Source organism: Grammomys surdaster, unplaced genomic scaffold (assembly GCF_004785775.1).
Source record: "Grammomys surdaster isolate TR1022 unplaced genomic scaffold, NIH_TR_1.0 65, whole genome shotgun sequence".
Classification (NCBI taxonomy): Eukaryota; Metazoa; Chordata; class Mammalia; order Rodentia; family Muridae; genus Grammomys; species Grammomys surdaster.
Window position 1 is genome coordinate 19561566 of NW_021604567.1, and position 20227 is coordinate 19581792.

General features: G+C 44.1%; 1 protein-coding gene across 1 annotated transcript in view; it reads left to right on the plus strand.

The window, feature by feature from the left end:
- Window positions 1-20227, plus strand: part of Clybl (citrate lyase beta like) — a 110902-nt gene that overhangs the window by 62530 nt on the left and 28145 nt on the right. Inside the window, exons 2-3 of the mRNA XM_028771585.1 lie at window positions 15154-15298; window positions 17465-17653. Of these exons, the coding sequence (XP_028627418.1) occupies window positions 15154-15298; window positions 17465-17653 (334 nt within the window). The remainder of the gene's footprint in view (window positions 1-15153; window positions 15299-17464; window positions 17654-20227) is intronic.

The window sequence follows — 20227 nt, forward strand, 5'->3', positions numbered from 1 at the left end:
GATGCAGAATTCTCAGCTCCTCATGCACTGTGTCTGCCTGGATGCTGCCATGCTCCCACCTTGATAATAATGGACTGAACCTCTAAACCTGTGAGCCAGCACCAATTAAATGTTGTCCTTGGTCCTGGTGGCTGTTCACAGCAGTAAAACCCTAAGATACTCAGCAATCACTCCAGTCCCAAGATCTTCATTTTTAATCAATCATATCCTTTCAAGTATTTCTTTTTTATTGGGCAATGGTATTAATAAAATTCTGATATCTTGTGACATATTTAGAACTTGCTGGCCTGTTGTTAGAACTCTCAGTACATGTTTGGAAAAGTACCCTTTAACGTGCGTCTCATTTCAATTTTGAATTTATTTATTTATTTTATGTAAGTGAGTATACCTTTGCTGTCCTCAGACACATTAGAAGAGGGCATCGGATCCCATTGCAGATGGTTGTGAGCCATCATGTGGTTGCTGGGAATTGAACTCAGGACCTCTGGAAGAACAGTCAGTGTACCTAACTGCTGAGCCATCTCTCCAGCCCAATTTTATATATTTTATTTAAATTTTCATATATTTATGTGTGTGTGTGTACTCATGACTGTGGGTACCTGCAAAGGGCAGAAGGTGTCTGATCCCCTGAAACTGGAGTTACAGGCAGTTGTGAGCTCCCAAACATGGATGCCAGGAACCGAACCTGGGTCTTCTACAGGAGCTGCCAGAGCTCTTAACTGCCATGCCATCTCTTCGGTCTTCATTTTGGTTTTAGAACCAGTGTACACCAGTTTAGCTCACAGTTGAGACTGAGCAGCTTATCGTTACCGTGTTTATGACAATATTTAATCTATTTCTTTCCAAATGAGTGGTTTTTAAATAACAGCAAATCATGTTCTTGTCTCTCACGATCCAATTTCAGCATACAAACAACTTTCTTTGATGGTTGATTTCTATCAGGAAAGCTGTGGAAGTCTTTGCTTCATAGCTATTCTCTCCTGTCTGTCTGCCTGCCTGTCTGTCCGTCTGTCTGTCCATCCGTCCGTCTGTCTGTCTTTGCCTCTCTTTCTCTGCCTCCCTGTGTATTTAGAGTGCAGCAGCATATTTCTACAGTGTGAGTGTGAAAGTCTGAGGGCAACTTTAAGGAGTCGGTCTTTGTCTTCTACTTTGCTGAAGCAGGATCTCTCATTGTTTCTGCTGCTGTGTGGCATACTCCAGGCTGGATGTACCGCATGCTTCTGAGCAGATCTCTCTCAGCCTCCTATCTCCCAGCAACTTTTTTTTTTTTTTTTTTTTTGGTTTTTCAAGACAGGGTTTCTCTGTGTAGCCCTGGCTGTCCTGGAACTCACTCTGTAAACCAGGCTAGCCTCGAACTCTCGAACTCAGAAATCTGCCTGCCTCTGCCTCCCAAGTGCTGGGATTAAAGGCGTGTGCCACCACTGCCCGGCTTCTCCCAGCATCTTACAGCTGCTCTGCCATCTGTAACATTTAATTTTGTATGAAGATTGGATCTCACTATGTAGATCTGGCTGGTCTAGAGCAAAATATGTAGATCCATATTGAATTGAACTGAATTGTCTGCCTCTTGAGTTCTGGGATTAAAGGTGTATGCCACCCACACCCAGAACTTTTTGTTTTGTTTTGAAGTGTGAGTCCCAGGAATTGTGCCTGGATCATCAGGCTAGCTCACTCTGGGTCTTCAGGCTAGCTCACTCTGGTATCGTTTTAATCTGCTGACCCATTTCCCTGGTTCTCAATTCTTTCCAACAAATCTACCTTTCTAGGGTATGACTCATTTATTTCTCCATCCCCATGTTTTTGTCCTGAAATAAAGGTCTTGCCACTCAGCGTTGGCTGGCCTGGAACTCACTATATAGACCATCCTGGTCTTGAACCTATAGCAGATCCTCCTGGCCCTGCCTCCGGAGTGCTGAGATTACACTTGTTTAGCCTCATCTGGCCCAGCCTTCCGTATCCTTGGATAATCTCCAATAAAGAACTTATTTTAATCCCTACTTCTTTTTCTTTGTGTCAGCTTGATTAAGCAAACATTTAAAAAATGCTTACCAATTGCTTGTCAGGTAGAAGAAACCAACGTGTTGTCAGGATGTGTCAGTAGATTGTTGGGATAGATGAGATAGATGCCCAGAGAGTATATTCATTTATATTGGGTATGGATTTGGGCAGATGTGTTCAGAATTCAGCATAACCTGGGAAATGACCTGGAAAAGGACACAATGATCAGACAGGGCTCAGAACTTACCTTCCAAGTGACCCTCCCAATTTGTTCTTGAACAAGGAGGCTAACCATTGCCACTTGTCACACCAGAATTAGGATGATGCTATAGCCGTTTGTTTCCAGCAGTAATTGAACGGGAGAAAAATGTGAGTCCGTATGAGTACCTGGGGAGACACAGTAACTTTGGGTTATATCATATCAGATATCAGCCTAACAAGTGAGAAAGGAGAAGGAGTGTGATGTGGGTGGACCACCCGAAATCAACATTTGGGAGTATACACACATTTTTTAAAAATCTAACAAATATTAAGTATTTATCCCAAACCTCACCATTACCTGCATCAGACACTGTTGTTATCCCTACCTGCCCCCTCCCCCGCTTTGACTGTGTTCCAAACTTACTCTGACCTTGAACTTCACTTCTCCTCCTGCCTCCATTTCCAGAGTGCTGGGGTGACCATTGTCCTAGTCAGATCAACTAGTCCCGTGATGAATCACCGTGGCCAAAGCAACTTGGGGAAGAGAAGGTTTATTTGGCGTACACATCCATATCACTGTTACCATGAAAGGAAGTCAGGACAGGAACTCAAAACAAGAAAAGAACCCGGGGGCAGGAACTGACGTAGAGGTCATGGAGGAGTGCTGCTTATGGCTTGCTCCTCTTGGCTTGCTCAGCCTGCTCCCTTACAGAACCAGCACTGCCAGCCCACAAGGGGCTGGGCCCTCCCACATCAATCACTATTTAATAAAATGTCCTACAGGCTTGATGACAGTCGGACCATATGTATGCATTTTCTCAACTTGCCGCCCACCCATGATGACTTGTGTCAAGTTGACAGAACAGTAGCCATTATAACACCGTGTCTTGGTTTTATGTGGTGCTGGGGATGGAACCCTGAGCTTTGTTCATGTCTGACAGACCAACTGATCCACATCCCTAACCCCTCCTTGAAAGGCAGAAACAAAGGCACAGGGAGGTGAGAAGACCATCCAGTCCCCAGACACAGTGGACTTCAGATTTGCAGGTTCCACGGCTGGATTAGAAGAACATTGTGAGAGTTGAAGGTCCATGGCTATTCCTGTAGGACTGAGTGGGCAATTAATTGGACCTAGTGTTTGTACTAATAGACTGTGTCCTCAGCAGCTGTTTGCACACGTGCTCTATGCTGAATGTTCTGAGAAATGTGTTACGGCTTCACGTCTAGTTGTTCAGGTGTCAGACCAATTGGCACATCCTCTGAGAAGCTGTTTTGCCATCCCCTCTGTCCCCTCAATACCAACACTTAATTCTGTTCTATTCATGGCACTTCCCGCTGAGGTCGGTCTTAGTTTAACTTGTTGATTAGCTGTTGTCCTGACTACAGAGAAGCTCTGCACAGATAGGGAGCTGTTTTCTTCTTACCTCAAACAGAGCCTCATACCGACTGTTTTTAGGAAAGCTCTTTTTTTTTAAATTTTGGTTTGGTTTTTCGAGACAGGGTTTCTCTGTGTAGCCCTGGCTGTCCTGGGACTCACTCTGTAGACCAGGCTGGCCTTTAACTCAGAAATCCGCCTGCCTCTGCCTCCCAAGTGCTGGGATTAAAGGCGTGCACCACCACTGCCTGGCCAGGAAAGCTCTTGAATGAAGCGAACAAGTGAATCAAAAGCAAAAACCAGGAAACAACTAAGTCCTAATGATACAGAGTTTGTTTGATGTGAAATGTCCGCCATGAGCTTATGGTCTCTAACAGCTAGCACTGCTTGGAGAGAGTGAAACTTCTTTGGTACATGATGCTTAGCTGACAGGCAGAAGGTTATAAACTGTCCCTGTACCTGCAGTCTTGTCAATACCTCCTATTCAATAAGAAGCCACCACTTCTACAAGTTCTTCCAGCCACCAAACCACCAAACCCTCCCATACCAGCCACCAAACCCTCCCACACAAGCCACCAAACTCTCCCCCATAAGCCACCAAACCCTCCCACATCAGCCATCAAACCCTCCTACACCAGCCACCAAACCCTCCCACACCAGCCACTAAACCCTCCCACTCCAGCCACCAAACTCTCCCACATCAGCCACCAAACTCTCCCACACCAGCCACCAAACCCTCCCACACCAGCCACTGTATCTTTCCTGCTGTGATGGTTAATCTCCACTGCCAACTTGACTGGATTTACAATCACCTAGGAGACACACCTTGGGGTACATTATCAAGGACATTTCCAAAGCAGTTTAGCTGAGGAGGAAAGACCCACCTTGAGTATGATATGAATGATAACATCCTGTGAGCTGGGGTCCAAGACTAAACTTTAAAAAGACAAGGCCAGTTGAACACTGGCCTTCCCGTTTCTCTGCTCTCTGGTCTCCCTAGATGTGAGCGAGCAACCTTGTGCTCCTGCCACCGTGTTTTCCTCTATATAATGTATCCTACTTTCAAAATGGCTCAGTGAGTAGAGGCTGTTGCCACCAAGCCTGGTGACATGATTTCAATTTCTAGAGCCTCTCTGTTTTTGAGGTGGCTATGGGTAATCAAATATGCTGGCAGTGTTGTGAGAACAGCTTCTAGTCAGCCCTGTGACTCTAAAAACAGCCAGGTCTCTACAGTACATCAGGATGAGTCTGAAGGTTAAAGTTAGAAAATGCATTTTTGACTTATGACTTATGTTGAGTCTTACTTTACAACCCAGGCTGGCCTCGAACTCATGACATCCCTCTTGTCTCAGTTCTCAAGTATCTGATCCTTTAACTTATGATCTATTTAGGAGTTGAACCCATCATATATTAAAAAGCACCTGCATAATTTATTCCAAAGCCATTGGCATGGGGATTCTTTTGCTCTAGTATCATTAAGGGTAAAATTGCTGCTGTAAAATGAAGACTTGTATCTAAGCTTCAAGCCTGGTCTTTTCTAAGACTCACTAATCCCACTGACTTCAGGGAAACAAGCTGTTCTCATCTCTGAGCTTTTTACACTTGTAGCTGTGAAGCCTGGCTTCTCTCCACAGCATCTTCCCCAAGCAGCCTGGCCATTGCTGGGTGAGCTGACACCTGGTCACCATCTGCTTCATAGGTCACTGTGTACCAAGCTTTCATGTAGAGTCCAGCTAGGTGTATATTAAATGCCAGACACGGTTTTCAATTTTCCTTATGATTCTATCTTTTGCATATTAAAATAAAACCTTGGATTCCCTGCTCCACTTAGAGTTAGGAGAAAACAGATATGTGATAGGGCGGGGGCTAGGGGAGCTTCGGGTGGTACTGTGATGTTGTTAGAACTTTAAAGTACTTGACGACAGGTGTGTGGGGCCAGATGGGCTGCCTTTCCCCTGTCCTGCATGTCCAGAGGCCTCTGACGGCAGAACTGCCAGCTCAAGAGGCTTCCGTCTTCATCTCTCAGGAAGAAAGGACACCATTTCATTGTGACACAGGCCGTCCAGCGTCCACACAATCTGTTCTGCTAAATCGCACCTGGGGCTGTTCAGAGAAGGATCTGGCAAGGTTTCTGGCTGCTGGGGCCGAGGCCCCTACCTCAGAAGCCAAATCGCAGCAGTGGTGCTGGGCTCTGAGTATGCCACTCGGGAAATTAACCTACTTGTTCTCACGTTAAACGCTTTATAAAAATTTACTGGGCGCAGAAAGAGGAAAGAAAACCCAAGTGGTCGCTCAGTACGCCTGCCTGGCTGGCACCGGTGAGAGAACAAAGCTGCCGAGGAATGGATGAGAAGGCCTGGCACCGGAAAGGTGGAAAACACGGGGAAAACCTAGCATGCAGCCAGCCCGCCATTGTTTTGTTAGCATTTCCGGGGAGGGGGGCATTTAATTAGACACGATCCTGTGCATGGGACTTGGTGCACCCTGGGAAAGGGCACACGTACTCTACAGCAGTCATTTTGCAGGGGACTGTGGCATGCTATACTTGGAAGAGAAGCCACTGATTGTGTGGGTAGTCCCAGAGGAGAGCCCTCTGTGGTGACCAGACCACAGTTATCAGAGCCTCCCCCTTCTTAAAAAAAACAAAAACAAAAACAAAACAAAAACAACAAACAACAACAACAAAAACCAATGCAGTGGGTATAGAGAGATGATTCGGCCGGTAAAGGGGCATTGCTTGGTGACCTGAGTTGGATCCCTGGAATCCTCATAATGGAAGAGGAGAACCACCTCCTGCAAGCTGTCCTCTGACTTCCACATGTGGGCTGTGGAACAATGGAACTTGCCCATTCCCACACACAAAGCAGATAAATGTAATTTAAAAAAAATAAGTGAAGTATTTTTTGGAGGGCTGGGGTAGAGGGCAATCAGTACCCTGCTTGCCTTAGAGTGTGTGTGGACTGGATCCCCAACACTGCCTAAACAGGTTAAGTTCTTCCAGGATTCCAGAAGTGAACTAAGAGGATCAGGAGTTCAAGGCCATCCTTGGCTGCATAACCCTGCATAGGGAGTTGGAGACTAGCCTGGACTGCTGAAATGTTTATCCAAAAAAAAAAAAGCCATTGCCATTCCCCCCCCCCTCTGAATCTCCTCCGAATCTCCTGCCCCACCCCTACCCCCTTTAAGGTGTTAGAGACAGGGTTTCTCTGTGTAACCCTGGCTTTCCTGGAACTCACTCTGTAGACCAGGCTGGCCTTGAATTCAGAGATCCACCTTCCTCTTTTCTGCCTCTGCCTTGAGAATGCTGGGATTAAAGGTGTGCACTGCTGCGGCCATCACCACCGCCACCCCTCAAGGCCACCTAGCCATCTTTTTCTATGATTCAGTGTTGACTTTAAGGAAACATATATGAATGAAGAGGAAAAGTACAACCCTTTAAAATACCTGTGAATATGTTCTGGAAAAGCGTGATCCTTTAAAATATTGGAGTCAGTGAGATGGCTTAACAAGTAAGTTCCCTTGCTACCAAGCCTGATGGCCTGAGTTTGATCCTCAAACTCTGTATGATGGCCAGGCTAGCTTGTTCTACAGAATTGATTTCAGGACAGCCAGGGTTACATACAAGAGAAACCCTGTCTCAAAAAACCAAAACCAAATCAAACCAAAATCAAACCAAAAAAACTCTGTATGATGGGAAGGACCCAATCCTCAGGTTGTCCTCTGACCTCCATGTTCATGCCATGGCGTTCACACTTTCTCACACATAGATACTTATGTTAAAATACGTTTAAGTACCTTAATTTACCACCTGGAAGAAAAAATATAGGCTAAGTGTGGTGGCATAGGCTTTCAAACCCAAATTTCCAGAGGCAGAGACAAAGAAGCACCATAATTTTGAGTCTAGTCTATATAGTGATCTCCAGGCTAATTCAAGGCTATCTAGCAAGACCATGTCTCTAAGAAGGGGAAGGGGGGTGCCCTGAGTTAGAGATGTAGAGTGAGTGCTTGTCTGACATACAAGAAGTACTGAGCCTGTGATATCCCTACACTTTGGAGGTGGAAGCCAGAGGGGAGGAGTTGAAAATTACCCTTCATTGCATAGGAAGTCTGAGACCAGTCTTGGATACACAAGACCCTGTCTAAGAGAAGCTCCTGTCTGGAAGGGTTTAGGGGGCTTTCTGTCTTTATTCTTTTTTCTTTTCTTTCTTTTATATTATTTTTTTATTATTATTAGCTTTAAAGCCTTGGTGATATGAAAAGTAGTTCAGGAGAGGCATGATCCAGTTTAGGCATTGCTAAAATAGCTCCTTTTCACTTTGTTTCTGCTAAGACACACATTACTGCCTTACCTAATTTTTTTCCCTTCCTGGCTTCCTGAGGAAGACAAATGAATACCCTAACAGATTTTAATTATCTACATGTGGTATTCTGCTTTGGGAAGACAGGGAGTTGAGGGCTTGCACTAGCAACTTGGTGACATGAGGCTTAACCTGGTTTGCATCATGACAAGTACTCTTGTGCCATGCCTCCAGGCATTTTTACTTCTTCCAGTACATTGCTATAGCTTCCATTGTGGATGACAGATTCTTTGTGCCTATACCTTAGAAACTGCTGAAGCAGCACAGAGACAGGAATTTCTGACCCCAGTGTCATTCTCTGTTCATAACTCACCATGGACAGCCTGGGAGAGATGTGGACCTGCGGGTGTCAAAGTCTTAGTGATGGATAGAGAAACATATCTACAAAGGAGAAAGCTAGAGTTTAATATAAAAATTTGTTCTTGGCCTGGCAAGATGGCTCAGTAGGTAAAGACATTTTCACAAACCCACTGACCTCAGTTCAATCCCCAGAATCTACCTAAAGGTGGAGGGAAGCAAAACTCCCTTATTCATGCTATGGCCTATGTGCCAGCCCATCACGCACATTCACACAATACAGCAAATATATTTCTAAAATTTGGTTTGTTTGTTTTTCTGAGACAGGCATTCTCAGTATAGCTCTGGTTGTGCTGGAACACACTCTGTAGACCAGGCTGGCCTTGAACTCAGAGATCCACCTACTTCTGCCTCCCAAGTGCTGAGACTAAAAACATGTGCCACCACTGCTCAGTTTTGCTCCCCCGCCCACACACACATTTAAAAAAAAAAAACACCAAAAAAACTAAAACAAAAAGTAACTCAAATTGGCAAGAAACTTGCTGTGCAGCTGAGGATGACCTTGAACTTCTTGATCTCCCCCCCCACCCCTCCTGACAGTTGCTATTACCAGTGAGACCCACCATACCCAGGTTGTATGAGTTGGGATCAAATCCAGGTCCTCAAGCATGCTAGGCAAACACTTCTACCAAATGAACTAGGTGTCCAACCCCAACAACTGGTTCTTGATGTTCACTTGAAGAGGAAACTTTTGATCCCTTTTCCACAATGTAGCTAGAGGAAGTTACCTGACAGAATATGTTGCCAGCATCATTTACAACTGTTCAGGCAGGGCACAGGTGATGCGCCTGTTATCTCCAGCATGTTTGGACCCTCAGTAAGCCTGCCTCATTAAATTATGAACCGATCACTCTTGATTTGCCATTCAAAAGAATGAAAGCGCCGGGATGCTGCCCCAAACGGGTGATCCGCGGCACCTGCGGCAAATGGCGCGCTGGCGCGCGCGTTTCCCTTCTCATAATGAAGAAAGGTAGGTGCGGAGTCCTTTGATGATAGTGCTCCCTTTTGCTTGTTTACTTTGATTCTCCCACGCAGACTGCGACCCAGCAGGAGGGCTTTTAAACCAAAACAGTTAATTACCTCCTGTAACCCAGAGAAGTCGTGAAATATAAATACGGAGAGAGGGAGAGGGCAGCTTGGCTCCAGCTGTACTTTGTACCAGTTGGGAAAGAGAGACACCTTCTCAGTCCTCTGGGGGCAGGGTGGAGGGAGACCAATTAGAGGGTGTGCTCAGTGAGGTGGCTGGCCACCCACTCTGCTGTGTCAGTGGGCTGGATCAGGAGTCCCCAAAATGGAACCCCACGCGCAAACGCGTGTTCTGAAGATAAATGGGAGTCACTCTGCGCCTAGAGGCTGTCCCAAAGGAAGACGCCTCAATGTGAATGGGACTGAACAAGGACCTGACCAGGTCAGCTCCTCCAAATGCATTTTTGGGCACAGGGAAGCTGGTCCAGAGAGACTTTAGGGTGCACCTGTGAATTCATGTCCTGTCACTTCTTCAGCCTTCTTTCCAGTAGAGCATAGCTTTAATTCTCGATGCTGACACTGTGCTCAGTCCATCTGTCCATCCCTCTGACACTAAGCAGGGCTTCCACCTCTGGCTTCATATATACTAGCCATCCTCTGTCTCTCTGTCTCTGGGTTGGGGGGGGGGAGAAGAAGGGGAAGGGGGAGGGAGAGAAAGAGAGGAGAAGAGGGGGAAGGTAGAGAGAAAGAGAGAGGAGAAGGGGAAGGGGGAGGAATGGAGGGAGGGAAAGAGACAGAGACACAGAGAGAGGTGTGGGGGGATGTACATGTACACAACACTCATTACCCACATGGAACTGTTTCAGGAGTCACTTTTCTCCTTCCACCATGGATTCTAGGGATCATCAGGCTTGTCCATGGCAAGTTCCTGTATTCTCAGAGCTATGCCATCTGTCCATTGGAGCTCTTTCCTAGGGTCTGTCTGTTCCTTTTGCTGCTGGTACTAAAATCCTTAGTTTTTAGAGGCTCCAGCCTCAGTCCAGGGTCCCCTTGTCCCTCCTTAGGCTCTCTGGGAAGTGCCACTCCTGCCTATGGGCAGTAGGTTCTGTTCTACTGACTAAATTTTTACTTCATTTCAAGTCCTATGGGCCTCTTACTGCTAACCATATACTGCTGAGATGGGATACCAGCTGACCTGATGGCTCCTCAGAAGGCTGAACATACAAGTTATTATGTAACCTAGGACTCCCTCTTTCTTTTTAGACAAACTCAAGAGAGGTAGAAATGCATGTGAATATTATACAAAGGAGGGGTTCATAAGTGTTAGAGCATGTTCCACAACAGCTCCAAATAAAAAGCAACCTAAATGTCCATTAGCTGATGTAAACATAATGTACTGTATCCATACAATAGGATATTGTCTGACAGCAGAAGAGAAGAGACTGATAGATGGCAGGACATGAATGAACCCTGGCACATAATCACGAACGACAGAAGCAATTTACAGAAGGTTCTATGCTATGTCTCTGAGTTTCAAAACAAAGCAAATGTGCAGAAAGAAGAAGTAAAAAAAAATGAGAGATTATATGCTGTGTGAATTTTATCTCGTTATACTATTTCCAAAGGGCTGGAGCCATGGCTCAGTGGTGAAGAACAATTGTTGCTCTTGCAAAAGGACCTGAATTTGGTTCCCAGCACCCACATGGTGTCCCATGACCACCCACACTCCAGTTGTAGAGCATCCAATGCCTTCTTCTGCCCTCTGAGAACACCAGACATGCATGTGCTACACGTTTAAAAAAAAAGAAAAGTTCAAAAAGAGATACCTAAAACACTACCACCACAACAACAAACAAACCAACCTACCAAAACCTCAAATAATCCTCTGCAAATTATGTCCTACAAATAACAAAGTGAAGGTTGTTACTTTTAAAGTTCTTTTATTGTGAAACAAATGTTAAAGAAAAAAATTTTCTAATATATAGTCATTGACCAGCTCTCCAAAATATGAACATTTTAGAAGTCTTTTCAGGTTTTTTTTCCCCCTCAGTTTTATTACCAGAATTTTGAACGTGAGAAAACTTGGAAGATTGTATGACAAATGCCATGTATTCCCAGTTGTATTTTCCCACTAACATATTAATTCTGCCTGTCTTCATCTCTGTCTGTCTGTCTGTCTGTCTGTCCTCTTGTTCACCATCCAGTCATTCTCTATAATTCAATGTAAGTTGCAGACAGCCCCACTCTTCCCTCAAACCTGCTGCGTGCTTCTTATTGAGATGGATATTTATTTATGGTTCTTCAGAGAAATGCACAAATATAAAGCCTGCCCTCCTTGATGTGAGACAGATATAGTGCTTGTGTGACTCAGAGCCATTTTCCCTTTAGAAATATTCTAAACTTTTTGTTACAGTTATTTGTGATGGAGTGTGTGCCAGAGCATACCTGGCTCCTGTGGAGGTCAAAGGACAACTTGCACAAGCCAGTTCTCTCTTCCACCCTGAGGTTTGGGATCAGACTCAGGTCCTCAAGCTTGAGCCCCAGGGACCTTTGCCCTCCGAGCCCCTCTTGCTGGCTGCCTTAGAAACATTTTTAATTACTCAGAGCCTGTAAAATAAATTGTTGTCATAGAGTTTCGGATGTCATCGTTGTCTTTTATATGCTGTGTTTGCCGCCCGTAGAGTCGATTCAATCTCCAACATGAGAAATTCCAATCACGTACTATAAGCTTCCTGAGCCTTCTCAGTCCTTGAAATGAAATGAAAAATGGTTTGTAATTTTTTGCTATTAAGCCCTTGTTTTAGTGTAGCATTAATGATAAACACATAAAACAAAACAAAAACAAAGAAGACCAAACCAAAGCTCTCCTGTATTTAAATCTGTGGTTTCAGAGTAAATAGGAATGACATGGAGAATTATGCAGGATGAAGCATGGCTTGAGATTTTAAACCAGTTAATACACAGAATGTCATGGAGGCAAGTCTTTCTCTCTTCCTTCTATCCTTCCTTTTCCTTTCAGGAAACAAACCAAGATTTCTTTCCCATAAAAACCAATGAAATTCATATGATCAGAGTATATCCCGTACATATTTGAAAGTGTCAGGACAAAACTCATTATTTTGTACAATTAATGACCTTTTAAAAGTCAACACTGTCTCTTGTCTAATGAAACACATTACCAGTTTGCAAGAATCAGGGAACATGTTTTTCAATTCGGTTACACATCCCTTTTAGTGTCCCCTGTAATGATAAATTCTGTGCATTTATGAAGAAGTACAATATGGTCTCCTTGTGATGAACTCTTTTGTGTCACAGGCATTTCTGATTTTTATCATAAATATCTAAAAAGCAGATGAAAAATGAGGTCTTTAAATGGAGCAGTTCGCTCCAAGTTTTTTTGTTTTTTTGTTTTTGATTGTTTTCTTTTGTTGTGTTTTGTTTTGATTTAACCTAACTTGGCCTGGACAATTTTAGCTTAAAGATGCTGATATCAGGACCTTATACTCAAAACCTGGAAGAGGCCATACCTATGACATCACTTGACCAATGAGATGGGTTAAGATGGACCAATCTGGAAAAGGAAGAGTTTAGTAGTGCTTTGGAACATAAGGCATGGCATTTGTCTTTAAGGAATGAAAATATTAATTTTATATATGTTTTTAATTACAAATGCTACACATCTCCCCTGAGTCAAGGAGGTCCTTCCTATTTCTTAATTACCAGATGGAGGCAAGCTTCCCCCTGGTCCTGGTAAAGTGTGTACTTTAACGTTCACAGTTTGGGGAAGGGAGAAGGGGGTGCGGGGGTGGAGGGGTGGGAGAGGAGGTGTTAATTCAGATGTTAGGGAACAGTGATGATGCTGTTATTTAAGGCACTTATTTGAGTGTGTTTATACTTTGTGGTTCTATAAATAAGCCAGAGGGGGCTCCTGGTTGTCTCGATGCTTCTTGAATCCTGTGCCCTGTCTGTCTCATCCTATCCGACAGTAGAATTGATGCCCCTCTAATCCCTGGAAGTTTGGGGCTAATGAACTGACTGCTGAGCGGCCGCCACGGGGCTTGGTCCCAAACTATACTGTACTTCACACTCGATTTATTCTCCAGATGGCGAGACTGTGCCGCCCCGCCGCGAGGGACCACCCCTTCCACTGGAGTGTAAAAGTGGACGGATGTTGTTTTCTTTGCAGATCTCATCGTTCTGAGCTAGAAACTCGCGAGGATGATTAGTTATTAGCTTTAATGGGTGCCAATTGAACCAACCGCACGCAGATTTTCTCCCTTAATTTTGGAGGCTGCAGGTCTTGGGGATAGTTGATTTATCTGCTTTCCTACGTCACCGGAGCACATCTCCTCCCCAGGTGATAGGAATCCAGGCTCTGAAATCATAGCACGCCTTGGTTCCTGGCCCAGACACGGTCACATAATACTGTGGCTTATGGATAAGGACAGTTTTATTAGCCTCTGGTCCACTGCACCAAGTAGCCCGTGGCACGGAATATCGATCTGTTGCAGGAACTTTGAGAAGCCTTAGAAGATTCTGGTCCATTCTAACCTTGTCTAAAATCCGTGTGGAATCTGAAATCAGATGTGATACAGAACACTCGATGCTAGTGAGTGAACTCTTCCAAGACATAATAAAAACTTTTCAGAAAAGGCCTTGATTCTGCCATTCAGATATCTAGCTTGTCAGATCTGAGGGGGCTGAGTTTATCTGAGAGGACCCTTCAACAAGGCTATTTTGCTAGCGATACAGTCCCCCTCAGCCTAATGAGACCAACCTTCCCTCGAAACATTCTTTCTTTGCCCACAAAACTCATTCCTTTTTAATTTCTGCAAGTTATTCTAAAGACCCTACTGAGAGAGTCTGCCAGGCACCTACAGACCTCTTCTTAATCCACCTAAAGATGGAGATGGAGGGAGGAGATGCCAGAGAACAAGAGGAAGTAGGAAGGGAAGGGCTGATGGAGATGAGAGGTAGGGAGAAGTCAAGGAACAGAGCGCAGAACGTCTTTCTCCTCACAACTGGGTGGACCAAACTAACAGAATGCACAGCACTAATTGTTCTTAGAAGCTGCCTTTCTCTCAGCCCAACAGATGGCATGGGTGTGTTTACTAGCACAGTGACATATTTCACTATTAAAGTAACAAAAAAAAAATCCACACACTTGTTGGCTGGTGTAAATTTAGTAAGGTTGTTGGATATTTTGGGATATGTACCAGAGGGATCGATTCTTCATTGATGTAAATCGTAGCAAGCAACAGCCTGTTAACAAGAGTTTTTGGGTGTCAATATACCTCAGACACAAGCCTCCATTTTTGGAAAGGTATAAGGTGATGTCAGGAGAGCACTCCCTGTTTATTCTGAGCAAAAAAAAGCAAAACAGAACAAAAAAAAATCAAAGTAAAACAAAAACAAACAAACAAACAAAAAACAGGAAAAGGAACAATAAAATGCTGACCGCTCACTGCTCATTGTTATAGCTGGCTAATGACTAATCAGATTATGGTAGAGACTGGAATTTAGGTGCTTCATTTGCAGCGAGTTTCAAAGGATTGAGCTCTACTCAGTGAACAGGAATGTGTGGAAACCATGGCAATCTGACCTCAGATGAAAATCAATAGCAGGTTTACAGCATGCGCTCTGCACAAACAGTTCCCTTCAAATCCAAAGGAAATAACCAAACAGCGTAGCCCTCAGATTCTGAGACACAATTTAAGAAGTTGCCAGGAATTCTGCATCAGCGAGCACATGGTGGACATTTGTTTTGTCTTTCTTTTGACAAGGGTCTTGCAATGTAGACCAGGTTGGCCTGAAACTGGACATTGTCCTCCCTCGGCCTCCCGAGTGCACCAGCGTATTCAGCATGGCTGTACAACCATTTGACTTGTTCCCATTCAGTGTTTCAAATCTGCAAGTCTGCAAGGCTACGATGTTGGGTGAGAACCTACAAGTTGGAATGTTTACCAACCCAAGCTATCCAGAGCTCGTAGCTGTCCTGTCTGTGTGCAACATGACCTGGTTTTTAGGTTCTCTGAGGCAGCAGGTCTGAAACAGATACTAGTAAAAGCAGAGGAATCTCTCCTGCTACTGTAGACTGCCTTCAAAGCCTGCTTACTCCTGTGCTTGGTTATCAGTATGTTCCCATTAGCTTCTGCAGCAACAGTACATAGCAGAGTACCTGAGTGGGATCTCCACTATAGAATAGCCAAGTTGGGCAAGGATGGGTGCTAGAAACATAGATGGCTTGTGTACTTCTCTAGCAGAGGGCTTGAGTTTAGTTCCCCATACCTCATCAAATGTGGCTCACAACCGTCTGTGGCTCCAGCTTCAGGGGAGTCGAACGCTTCTGACCCCTTTTGGTATCCACACTGACATATACATACTTCCCACAACACACATACGCACTGTGAAAACAGATTTTAAGAATTTTAAAACGGAAAGAATGGCACCATGAGGACTCAAGCCTGTGTTGAGCTCGTGAGCTTTTTCTTGCTTTTGTCTCCATTGGTGTAATTATTCACGTCCAATACAAATTGAGTCTCCGCAGAGACATCCTAAAGACCTTCTGGGTGCCATTCCCACATGACATAATAACTCAAGCTACCCTTTCGTCACACTGTGTAGCTCAGACCCCAACTAGAAACCTTCCTTGTTTCCATTCAGAGATAGACTTACTTAGATCTGGTTTAAATCAACTATCTTGGGTTGTCTCTTTGACTGGATGTAGACTTGTGTTGGCTAAAATAATTGATCATTTTGTTGTTGTTGTTTTAGATAGGCTCTTACCATGTAACTATGCTGGTATGGATTTCCCTATGTAGACCAGGCTTGCCTCAGCTTCTGTGTGTTCTACATGTCTGTGCCTCCTGAGTGCTAGCTAGGGCTCCATCACTTGCAGCAAATAACTCATGGTTATCTGTGCTTTGGGGAGCTGTTTTCCTGTATACCTGCTTCTAATATTCTAATGGCTATATATTTTTAGAAAATCTATAATGTATACACACACATACACACAAACATGGTGCACACACATATATATGTGACTAGTGCCTATGGAAGCCAGCAGAAGGTAACACTCCCCTAGAACTGGAGTTTCAGACAGTTGTAAGCCACCATGTGTTTTCAAGGGTCTAAATGTAGGTCCTCTGCAAGAGTAGTGAGTGGTTTTAACCACTGAGCCATACTTCCAGCTCCAAGACCTTTTTTTTTTTTTCTAATGCATTCATTGGTAGTCAGGCATTTTAAAGTTTTATTGGTGTAATAAAAATTCTTCCCAAATTAAACTACCTTTGATAAGCATTCATTCTGGCAGTGAGAATTTGTTGAGGGCTGTTGGCAAGATGGAAGTCTTTATTTTTGAAACTGGAATTGGCAGGAAATAATGGCCCCAAGAGCTTCCTCTCTCTCCACACCAACCCCCACTCCTTAGTGTGCTCCTCCTCGCCCACCCTTCCACAGTCTTCACTTCAAACTCAAAGCTAAAATATAACGTATTTGGGCTCATACAGTTTTCCTCGGCATAATTCAAATGTGACTTTCAGCTTTTCATAACTGCAGCAAAGACTGTCAAATCAAAGAAAATAGTCTATTTGTCAAGTGGCACTCCATGGAGGGATTTCTTGGTGATGTTACTGTTTCCACCAGAATTAGTGGGAGTCTCTCACATGGTCCTGAGTGTCAGACTCCTGTGGGCACCTTCTTAATTGAATGTCAAGATACAACTCGGTCACAAAACAAATAAAAAAAAAAAGATGATTTTTTTTTAAAGGTGTGATACCTGGGGAGCAGAAAAGCAAATGTGAATATGCTGACAGGTGACATTGCCACAGTCCTGATAGCATCCAGTTTCTAAGACTTATTAAATGAAGAAATGTAGGTAAAAAACCTGGACCCATGTTTAGTCCACAGTTAATGCCCAATCAGTTATTTTACCTCTTCAATTGGAAAGTCCACTAATGAGCGAATTACTCTGCCATTCAGAGGTATACAAATATGCATGATGGAACATCCCCATTGTGTTCCAGCCTTCTTAAATAGTGTATAGAAATCATTCATTTTCAATATCAGTTTATGGGCAGAAAATGTGTTGCTCTAATCACAGTGTCTATGAGTGTCCATCAGAACTCTATAAACTGTCCATTTGAGTAAGCTGCTCATTCCTTTAATGGTAAGAATACATTTAGGAGATATACTTTCTCATTATTTACAGAATGAAGCTCGATTGAGAATAGCAAAAACCCTTGAAGACTTTGACCTGGGCACAACGGAAAAGTGTGTGAGAATCAACTCGGTGTCTAGTGGTCTGGCTGAAGCCGACCTGGAGACATTTCTACAGGCCAGAGTTCTTCCCTCTAGTCTGATGTTACCAAAGGTAGAAGGTCCTGAAGAAATCCAGTGGGTAAGTAATAGTGCTTCTCTGTGCAATGCAGGCCAGCTCAGGAGTCACCCAGAGAGTGTGGACAGCACCCATTTAGAAATGCACACACAGGGCTGAGGAGAGAACTCATGGATGAAGCAGTTGCTTGGCATGTGTCAGGTCCTGGATTCAGTCAGCACTGTGAAAAAGAAGAGAAGAAATGTAGCTTGTTGTAGCTCCATTGGTGGAGTGTTTGCCTAGCATGCACAAGGCCCTGGTTTGATTCCCTAACATCTAATAAACTGGATATTGTGGCAAATGCCTATAGTCCCAGCATTCAGGAGATAGAGGCAGGAAGATCAGAGTTCAAGGTCATCCTCAACTACATAGCAAGTTTGAGGCTGGGCTCCTTGAGTCCCAGACTCAAAAAAGCAAGGAGAGAAGAAGGGATTTTGAAAAATGAGTAGGAAAAGCCACCATTTCCTCCTCCCTAGAATCCAGGCATCCCCAACATGTTTCCTGAAACAGCTCGTTTGGAAGCATCACTTTTGCTTTTTGGTTGGATTTGTGGTTCGGTCAGAGCAGACTCCTCAGTAGCCCTCACAGATGAGACCCTGGACACTAACTTTCTGAGCATCAATCCTGCCACTGGGAAGCCAGGGCTTCTACTTGTAAGAGCCATGACATGGATGGTTCTGGATGGTTCTGGCTGAGGCTCCTCTGAAGCCATCGTAAGCAGCGTGGAGGTCTAGCTGCATATGAAGCCAAGAGCCCAGGGAAGGGAGGAAAAGGTCACTCCTAAGGGCAACTGGAGGAAGAAACAGGAAGCTTTTAACTCGTGGTTTTAATTAGCTCAGATATTATTTCCTGAACAGCTCTCTGGTGCGCCCTTTTTTAAATTACTGTCAGGTGTGTTTGCATTTCATGACAGACTTTTCAGCCAATAAAAGCCTGAAATGTAAAGTGGATGGCATGTCAAATTACTTAAGAAAACTTTGAAATGGGCCCAATTATTCTATGATTGTTTTAACTGTGAGTTGGGGAGAGGGTGAATAGGGACTTAGTATTATTCTGCAAGTCCCTTGAATAAAATGCCATCTTATTATTGCCACTTGGGGCAGAACTTTTGGAAGTGACTGGACTGAATGGACGGGGGGGGGGGGGGGTTCAAAGCAATATTTCCTATTATCTTAAAGGTTGTATATCTAGCCAAAGCAGTATGCTAAGTAGCTGTTATACCTGGTAAAACTGCTAACTTAAAAAAAGTAATGATGATCAATTTACTTTTATTTCATGTGCATTGGTGTTTTGCCTGCATGTATGCCTGTATGAGGGTGTCAGACCCCTTGATGGTATAGACAGTTGTGAGCTGCCGTGTGGGTGCTGGGAATTGAACCCAGATCTTCTTGAAGGACAGCAAGTACTCCTAACCACTAAGCCATCTCTCCAGCCCCAGCTACTTACTTTTTAAGTCCACCTGAATATGCTGGATCTTTATTGTGCAATATATGGGTCACCTGCTGCATATGGCCACTCAGCATTTAAAATGTGGCCCTCACGAGTTAAGAGGTGTGCTTGTGATGAGTGAGACACACACGTGCCTGAGTTTAGAGACTCGATGTTCTTTCCAAGTAGAGAAAGAAAAATGGAGAGTAGCTCAAAACTTTTAATATTAATTCCATATCACAGTAATGATATTTGTACTCCATTAGTTGAATATAAGACATGAAAAGCTGCTCTGTCTATTCCTCTGTACTCTTCGAACGTAGCTACTAGAAGGTTGAAAATTATCGTACATGTAAATGGTAAGATATTTGTGTTGACAGCTTTGAACTGGGATCCTCTTAAAGACCTGTCGTCAAGGACTTGTGTTGTTTACTTAGTAAACTGGAGATCTCACCAAGGTTAGCCGTAGATGCTTAGAGGTACTGTTTAGAGCATATTACTGTCCCGAGGGCTCTAAACCTTCTCAGATATGTATTAAGCTGATGGAAGACTCCGAAGTCCCTCTTTCCTTGGTTTCAGCTTTTATGCCTCTTAATACCAGCAACACACTCGCTTAGGATGGGGTGATCTCTCAAATCCTGAGCTACAGCTTCGCGTAGCTGTTTCGAATCCTCGGATGCGAGGGAGACGAAATTGAAATAGGACTTCTAGTTAGCAGAAGTCTTTGGGGGCTGTTTATTTTTCCTCTCCGTTTGTATTTATGCGAAGCGTAAAACCTCAAGCCTGACGCACAACTGAAAGATGGGCTTACTTGTTTTCTTTTGTGTGAGAATCGCCCGCTCGCCTTTTGTCGTTAGTGTGGGCTCTTGTCTGACTGGCACGGCTTATTGGGCTGTAACAAGCGTAACTCTGCCTCTTTTGTCGCGGGACAATTCTCCCACAAATCCCAACAGTGCGTATTCTTCCAACACGCTATTGGGTGTGCACTGGAATTGAAAGAATTGCTGAGCCCTGCTACTTCACCTCCTCCCCAGTCTCTTTGTAATTCTCCCCCCTTCTTTTCCTCACGCCCCCCTCCCCAGTCCCCTCCACCTCGATGAAATGAACACTTTACCAGGCCGGAAACATTTAATCGTCTCCTTTTGAAAAAATTAATTGAAACTTCTCCAC